General features: G+C 57.7%; 1 protein-coding gene across 1 annotated transcript; it reads right to left on the bottom strand.

The window, feature by feature from the left end:
• Positions 1-1,397: 1,397 nt before the first annotated feature.
• PTX4 (pentraxin 4) lies at positions 1,398-5,281 on the bottom strand. The gene is given in 4 exon segments (XM_023189239.2): positions 1,398-2,175; positions 2,178-2,359; positions 3,093-3,753; positions 4,595-5,281. Coding segments are annotated over 4 exon segments (1,449 nt in total). The 5' UTR covers positions 4,736-5,281; the 3' UTR covers positions 1,398-1,710.
• Between the last annotated feature and the right edge of the window lie 3,282 nt (positions 5,282-8,563).

Raw genomic sequence — 8,563 nt, 5'->3', positions numbered from 1 at the left:
TAAAATTTACCTCAATAAGGTTTTGTTTTGTTTTTTGAGACAGGGTCTCACTCTGATTGCCCTGGCTGGAGTGCATTGGCACGATCTCAGCTCACTGCAGACTCAACCTCCCAGGCCCAAGTGATTCTCCCACTTGAGCCTCCCAAGAAGCTGGGACTACAGGCACACACCACCACACCTGGCTAATTTTTTTGTATTTTTTTTTTAGTAGGGACAGGGTTTCGCCGTGTTAACCAGACTGGTCTCAAATTCCTGGACTGAAGCGATCCACTCACCTCTGCCTCCCAAAGTGTTAGGATTGCAGGTGTGAGCCACCACACCAAGTCAATAAAGTTTTAAAAGCATTGCCTGGGCCGGGCACAGTGGCTCACGCCTGCACTTTGGGAGGCCGAGGCAGGTGGATCACTTGAGGTCAGGAGTTCAAGACCAGCCTCGCCAACAGGGTGAAACCCCGTCTGTACTAAAAACACAAAAATTAGAGCTAGGCATGGTGGTGCACACCTATAGTCCCAGCTACTTGGGAGGGTAAGGCAGAAGAATCGCTTTATCCCAAAAGGTGGAGGTTGCAGTGAGCTGAGATTGCACCACTGTACTCCAGCCTGAGCGACAGAGCAAGACTCCATCTAAAAAAGAAAAAAGAAATAAAAAATTTTCAGCCAGGCACGGTAGTGTGTGCCTATAGTCCCAGCTACTCAGGAGGCTGATGTGGGAGGATCAGCTGAGCTTGGGAGGTGGAGGCTGCAGTGAACTATGATTGGTGCCACTGCACTCCAGCCTGGGCGACAGTGCAAGACCCTGTCAGAAAGAAAGAGAGAAAAAGAGAAGAGAGAAAGAGAGAGAGACAGAGAGAGAGAGACAGGAAGAAGGAAGGAAGGAAGAAGGAAGAAAGGAAGGGAGGGAGGGAACGGGAAAGGAAAGGAAGAAAGGAGGGAGGGAAGAAGGAAGGGGCCAGGTGTGGTGGTGTGCCGCTGTAATCCCAGCTACTCAGGAGGCTGAGGCACAAGAATTGCTTGAATCCAGGAGGCAGAGGTTGCAGTGAGCCAAGATCATGCCATTGCACTCCTGCCTGGGAGACAGAGTGAGACTCCATCTCAAAAAAATGAGTAGCTGGGATTACAGCCGCAGACCACCACACCTGGCTCCTTCCCCAGCTCTCTGGGAGGCCGAGACGGGCGGATCACGAGGTCAGGAGATCGAGACCATCCTGGCTAACCTGGTGAAACCCCGTCTCTACTAAAAAATACAAAAAACTAGCTGGGCGAGATGGCGGGCGCCTGTAGTCCCAGCTACTTGGGAGGCTGAGGGCAGGAGAATGGCGTGAACCCGGGAGGCGGAGCTTGCAGTGAGCTGAGATCCGGCCACTGCACTCCAGCCTGGGCGGCAGAGCAAGACTCCGCCTCAAAAAAAAAAAAAAAAAAAAAAAGAAAAGAAAAGAAAGGAAGAAAGTGCAGGAAGTAAGAACTCCATGGTGATGGAAGAAACATGGGCTTGTGGGCCACCTTGACCCCAGGCTTGCTCTGTCCCTGCTCGCTCCCTGTCCACCTCCCCATGCCCCAGGATGGAACAGGCACCCCTACGTGAGGGCGCAGGTGTGCACAGCCAGGGCGGGTGGGGTGGCCTTTGTAGAATGTGCTGGGGGAGGGGGGTGATGGCGGAATGTGGATGGGAGCACGCTCCTCTCGCTGGCCTCAGCCCCTGTGCGGCTTGGCCTCAGGGACAGTGCTCCAGACAGGTGCAGCTGGCCCTCTGCACGAATCCGCCTGCCAGTGCAGCATTGGCCAGCGTCAGGATGGCACCTGTTGGGAACTCCTTCCCAATGGCAAGGTTTGCAACTTCCCCGGGAACCAGCGCCCGATCCCAGATAGCCAAGCCAGACATGCTTCCCACGAAGGCCTCGGAGCTGTCGAACCCGCCCCCCACGCTGTCTTGCTCCTGGCCCAGCACCAGAGACCCTCCGGGGGGGATCTCATAGCCCTCCCTGAAGCGGGAGCCGGTGGCCACCAGCCTGCGATCCACGTGGAGCCAGTACCTGCCCTGGGCGGACATCCAGATGACACAGACGTGGTGCCACTGGCCGTCCAGCAGCGGCTGCAGGGGCAGCTCCCTGAAGGCCGGGTCCCCGATCACGAAGTGGATGGATCCGGGCAGCAGGGAGTCTCGGCCGTGCAGCCGTGCAGCACCAGCTTGTTGTCATTGTCCTCGGTGGCGTAGGACAGGAGGGTGCCCAGGCGGCCTGACGCTGTGCGGACCCAGCTGCAGAAGGACACGGCTCGCAGGGCAGTGACGAAGCCGGGGCTGAGGAAGACCACGTTCTTGGTGGAGGCGTTCGGAAAAACGAGGGTGGGGCCCACGCCGCAAACTAGGAACAGAGGAGGGAGGGGTCAGCTCCATGCAGGAGGCCGTGCAGAAGCATCCAGAAGCACATGTGCTGTGGGCGCCAGGCCTCCTGCTCCCGGCTGCCACCCTTCGCGGAGCACTGACTCTGCTCTGGTCCTGCCGATGGCTCCCCTGCAGCGTCTCCTTCACCCTCTTGATGGGATCACCCCAGTGCCACGGGTGGGAAGACTGAGCGTGAGGGCCACACTCGGAAGTGGTGGGGTCCCGCTGGGAGCCCTAGCTGTCGGCCCACCCAGCTGAGCCAGGACCCAGCTCTGCCACGGAGTCTCTGCAAATTTCATGACTCACAACAGCACGAGTTTAGAGTTTCACGTTTCTGAAGGTCACAAGGCCAACACGGTCTCCCAGGGCTCACATCAGGTGTGGGCAGGGCTGGTTCCTCTGGCCGCTCAAGGAGAAACCGTCTCCTGCCCTTTCCAGCTTCCAGAGGCACCTGCACCCCTTGGCGTGGGGCCCCTCGTCTGTGTACCCCGCCATCTCTGCTTCCGCCCTCATGCCCTCCTCTGCGTTCCTCCTGCCTCCCCTTAGAAAGTCCCTGTGATGACAGTGGGCCCACCCGGATGATCCAAGACCCTCTCCCCATCTCCCGGCGTGTAACTGAATCTCTTTTGAGAAGGGGAGATTTTCCGGGGGGCCTGGTCTAAGGAGGAGCTGGAGGGAAGCCTGGCCACCAACTGGGAGCCTGTGGTACTTACTCTCTCCTGGCCCCCGGGGGGACCATGCCTGCTGTGGAGGATCTTTTGGGGCCGTGGCAGTCCCATTGAGTACCCGATGGCTGCCTGAGGCTGGGGGCTCCTGAGTCCCCTGGAGAGGGGCCGAGGAGTCCTGCCGGGGGCCCCTGTGCTCGGATGCAGCTCGGAGCTCCTGCCTGTCCCTCTGAAGCTTCAGGGAGCTCGGGCCCAGCAGATCAGGCTGGGCTGGGGCTGGGACCAGGGCCGGCCCCAAGGCTGTGGTGCCAGGGTGGGCCACGGGCAGCCACCGCTCCAGAGCAGCCAGCCTGGCGCCCTGACTGTGGACGAGGCCCTCCAGGCGTGCCAGTGAGTCCCGCAGGGCGTCCCCTTGGGCCTCGTGCGCCTTCCTGTCCCGGGCCTGCTGCTGGCTCCTCTCACCCAGGGCGAGGTCCAAGGCCCGCAGCCGCATGTCTACCTTCCGGCTTCGGCGCTGCAGCTTCCTCACCCAGGCCTTGAGCTGCAACAGCTCCCCCTGCAGCGAGGCCTGTGACCGGTTGACCGCCTGAGCCACGGCCTGGCTCTCTTCCGCCAGGCTCCGGAACCGGACATCAACGTTGTAGGACACGTTGTAGTTGCTGGCGATGCTCTGCAGGTGCGTCAAGGTCACCTCCTGGAATCTCCGGAACTGTAAGGAGGATACGGTGATGACGGGCCAGGCCGGGCCGGCTAGGAGGGATGGGAAAGGCTTTGCCCTCTCACGCTGGGAGCAGCGGCCGCATGCCCAGCCCACGGTCAGCACTGGCTTTCTGCCCACTGATTTGATCCCCACTGCGATGCCATGAGATGTCGCGGGTGCCAGGGACCGACCCCGGGCCATGCAGCTGCACCATGTGGGGCGTGGACTCCAGGCCCACAGCCGGGGCTCTGATCCCCACCCCTCGCCCCATAACCACCGGCAAGTCACTTCCCCCTGTGACCCCAGCTCCTGCCTGTGAGCGGCGGACGGCAGGGTGGCCTCATGAGTGCTTTATCAGGCCCAAACAGGAAGCACCCAGTGCAGGCCCGCCAGGCACAAAGCACTCCGGAACTGTCGGAGGACCCCGCGTGGGAGTCCGGGAGGCCGTCCACATCCTCTGCCTCAAGGTGGACCTGTGACCTCCCAGTTTCCACTCCCCATGACGCTGCCCGGCCCCCATGGCCCCCAGTTATCCCGACTCACTTCTAGACCCCCTTCTAGCCTCTGGCCCTACCTGACCCCCACGTGTTAAGAGGCTTTTGCGTCTGGTGTGAGCGGAGCCCAGCTCCTGACCCCCACACGTTATGAGGTTTGCGTCTGGTGTGAATCCAGCTCAGCTTTTCCCTGGTGTCCAACTGCAGGTGAAATAATCTTCACGGATGGAAAGAGTGTCGCACGCCATGTTCGTGTCCACCAAGCCCTGATGTTTCCTGCTCTGTTTCTGTAACATCCGTCTTCCATCTGCTGCCAATTTAAAAACCCGACGGCGCCATGTCAGGGGCATACTTGCCTGCTCCTCCAGTCTACGAAGCCTCTCGAAAAACGGTTTCCTGGGCCCCGCTGGGGCGGCTTCTTGCAATGAAGCCCCATGTGGATATACAGTCACAAACACAAGAAAGAAAAACAAGGTCTTCCTCCACAAGCAACCCATCCGGAGAGACGGCGAGGCCCCAGCAGTCTCCCTCCTGGCCGCAGGAGAGGGTGGAGGTGGCTCCGTGGGTCTGTCTCGTGTCTTGTCCCCCCAGCTCTCCCGCTGAGCGGTTTTCCTTCTTTGGCCCTGGCTGGATGTCAGGTTCTTCCTGCCGCCTCCGTGAAAGGCATCTGCCTTCAAGCCAGTGGGCTCTGAGAAGTGCAGGTTCCCAAGGAGACAGGCTTAAAACAGATGCAAACAGTTTCTTTGAAGAATCATTCAGCTGGGTGCAAGCCCACGGACAGGAGGCGATGGCTTTAACAGGAGCACATGGACTTGTGTTCCTACGAAGTCGAAGCAAGACAGGGAACCCGACGGGGGCCAGGGAGTCAACAGAGCCAGGTCTGCGCGGGCACCCGTCGCCCAGGCTGTGCATGGCTGCATCCCGGGAGGCCCCGCCTCTCTCAGTAAAGCAATGGAAATGTGACTGGCTGCCACCTTACTTTATTATTATTATTATTATTATATATATTTTTTTGAGACGGAGTCTTGCTCTGTCGCCCAGGCTGGAGTGCAGTGGCCGGATCTCAGCTCACTGCAAGCTCCGCCTCCCGGGTTCACACCATTCTCCTGCATCAGCCTCCCGAGTAGCTGGGACTACAGGTGCCCGCCACCACGCCCAACTACTTTTTTGTATTTTTTAGTAGAGACGGGGTTTCACCGTGTTAGCTAGGATGGTCTCGATCTCCTGACCTCATGATCCACCCGTCTCAGCCTCCCAAAGTGCTGGGATTACAGGCTTGAGGCACCGCGCCCGGCCTTAATTTATTATGATTATTATAATTATTTGAGATGGGGTCTCATTCTGTCCCCAGGCTAGAGTGCAATGGTACAATCTCAACGTACTGCAACCTCCGCCTCCTGGGCTCAAGCGATTCTCCTGCCTCAGCCTCCTGCCTCCCGAGTAGCTGGAATTACGGGCACGCTCCACCACGCCTGGCTAGTTTTTGTGTTTTTAGTAGAGACGGGGTTTCACTATGTTGGTCAGGCTGGTCTTAAACTTCTGACCTCATGATCTGCCCGCCTCAGCCTCCCAAAGTGTTGGGATTACAGGCGTGAGCCACGGCACCTGGCCAATTAATTAATTTTTTTGAGACGCAGTCTCGCTCTGTCACCCAGGCTGGAGTGCAGGGCGCGATCCCGGCTCACCACAACCTCTGCTTCCTGGGTTCAAGGGATTCTCCTGCCTCAGCCTCCCAAGTAGCTGGGATTACAGGTGTGTGCCGCCACACCCAGGTAATTTTTGTATTTTCAGTAGAGATGGGGTTTCGCAATGTGGGCCAGGCTGGTCTCAAACTCCTGACCTCAGGTGATCCACCAGCTGTGGCCTCCCAAAGTGCTGGGATTACAGGTGTGAGCCACTGCACCTGGCCAATTTTTGTATTTTTAGTAGAGACAGGGTTGCCCCATGTGGGCCAGGCTGGTATTTTTGGTTACAGATTGCGTACTGACTTGAATGAGACCCAGGCAGGCCTTATGTAGAAAAGGGTCTCTGTGGATGTCACGAAGGATTTTGAGATGAGACTATCCAGGTGGCCCTAAAGCCGATGACAGGAGTCTTTATAAGAGACAGAGGAGGAGGCACAGAGGACACGGCCTGTGAAGATGGGGCAGAGACTGGGGTGACGCTGCCATGAGGAGCCCCCAGAAGCTGGGAGAGGTAAAGTGGGACGCCACCCCCTCCAGAGCCTTCGAGGGCGTGTGCCCCTTGACTTCAGACTTCCAGCCCCCAGAACTGCGACAGGATTCATTTCCTTGTTTCAAGCCACCCAGCTCATGGGAATAAGATCATCCACGAAGTTGTCCCAGTGAGGGCACCCATCATTCCCAAGGTGCCATGAGCCCAGTGGGTGCCAGGCCAGGGAACCATTGGTGGTCCCCAGGCTCCCCTTGTCAAGTGTCAGAACACCATGGACACGGAGAAGATGCAAAAAGCATGGATAGAAAATCGTGGGCATGTGGACGGGGTTGGGGCCTTAGGCCCCGGGGGACTGGTGGCCACCATGACAGCCACGCTGGTGCCACATGCGGAGCGGCGATCTTGCAGCTTCCAACTGACAATGAGTTCCATTTATTTATGTATTTATTTTATTGCAGTAGAGACGGGGTCTTGCTATGCTACCAGGCTGTTCTCAAACACTCCTGGGCTTAAGCAATCCTCCCACCTCAGCCTAACCAAAGTGCTGGGTTTACTGGCATGAGCCACTGAGCCAACTTGATTTCCATTTAAAGTCGTGGGTCGAGGCTGGGTGCGGTGGCTCTCACCTGTAATCCCAGCACTTTGGGAGGCCAAGGTGGGCGGATCACTTGAGTCCAGGGGTTCGAGACCAGGCTGGGCAACATGGCAAAACCCCGTCTCTACTAAAATTACAAAAATTAGCCAGGCGTGGTGGTGTGCACCTGTAGTCCCAGCTACTTGGGAGGCTTAGGCGGGATGATTGCCTGAGCCCGAGAGATGGAGGTTGCAGTGAGCTGAAATCGCACCACTACACTCCAGCCTGGATGACAGAACAAAGAATAAAGACATTTTCAGATACACAAAGGCTTGAGAAATTTGTCTTCCATGCACCCACTGTTGGATGCAGAGCTTCAGGAAAAGACGAAGACGCCATGAGCACTGGTGAGGGCTGGAACCCAGCAGCGGACGGAGGAGGAGTTTCCGGGATGGTGGATGCTGCCCGCCCCGCATCCCATCCATCGGCTCTGCCTGCAGACACATGCCCCGAGTTTCAGCTGCTTCTCCACACTCCCACTCCGCCCCAAGCCCATCCCCACAACGGCCACCTGGTCCCCGCGTCCGTGTACCAGCATGGACCCGTGCCTTCAATGCCTCCAGGAGTTGCCTGCCACACAAGCAAAATCCTCAGTCCCGGCCAGGGCCTTCTGTGGCCTGGCCCACGGCCTCTCTCCCTCCAGGCCTCCTCCCTCCATCTACCTCCCTCGGCTCCACCTCCCAGGCCACAGTTGCGGCCTGCGGCATTCACACCTGCTGTTTTCCTGCCAGTGAGACTCCTTCCCTGGCTGTCACCACATTCAGGGCTCTGCTGTAAGGTCTTCTGTTCAGAGCTCTCACCTTATTTAAGACAGCACCCACTGCTCTCTGGCTCTTTTCTTTCCTTTTTTTTTTTTTTTTTGGAGGAGTCGCACTCTGTCACCCAGGCTGGAGTTCAATGGCACGATCTCTGCTCACTGCAACCTCTGCCTCCTGGGTTCAAGCGATTTTCCTGCCTCAGCGTCCCAAGTAGCTGGGATCACAGGTGCATGCCACCATGCTCGGCTAATTTTTTTTTTTTGGAGACGGAGTCTCGCTCTGTCGCCCAGGCTGGAGTGCAGTGGTGTGATCTCGGCTCACTGCAACCTCTGCCTCCCGGGCTCATGCCATTCTCCTGCCTCAGCCTCCCGAGTAGCTGGGACTACAAGCGCCCGCCACCAAGCCCAGCTAATTTTTTTGTATTTTTAGTAGAGACGAGATTTCACCATGTTAGCCAGGATGGTCTTGATCTCCTGACCTCGTGATCCACCCATCTCAGCCTCCCTAAGTGCTGGGATTAGAGGTGTGAGCCACCGCGCCTGGCCACTGGCTCTTATTTTCTTACCCTGCCGATTTTTTCTTTATTTTCTTTCCTTTTTTTTTTTTGGAACAGGGTCTTGCTCTGTTGTCCAGGCTGTAGTACAGTGGCAGTGAACATGGCTCACTGCAGCAGCCTCAACCTCCCAGGCTCAAGCCTTCCTCCCACCTCAGCCTCCCGAGTAGCTGGGACCACAGGCACATGACACCATGCCTGGCTA

Source organism: Piliocolobus tephrosceles, chromosome 17 (genome assembly GCF_002776525.5).
Source record: "Piliocolobus tephrosceles isolate RC106 chromosome 17, ASM277652v3, whole genome shotgun sequence".
In the NCBI taxonomy this organism is placed as follows: Eukaryota; Metazoa; Chordata; class Mammalia; order Primates; family Cercopithecidae; genus Piliocolobus; species Piliocolobus tephrosceles.
The sequence above is the reverse complement of the archived record's forward strand: the minus strand, read 5'-3'. Positions and strand labels throughout refer to the sequence as shown.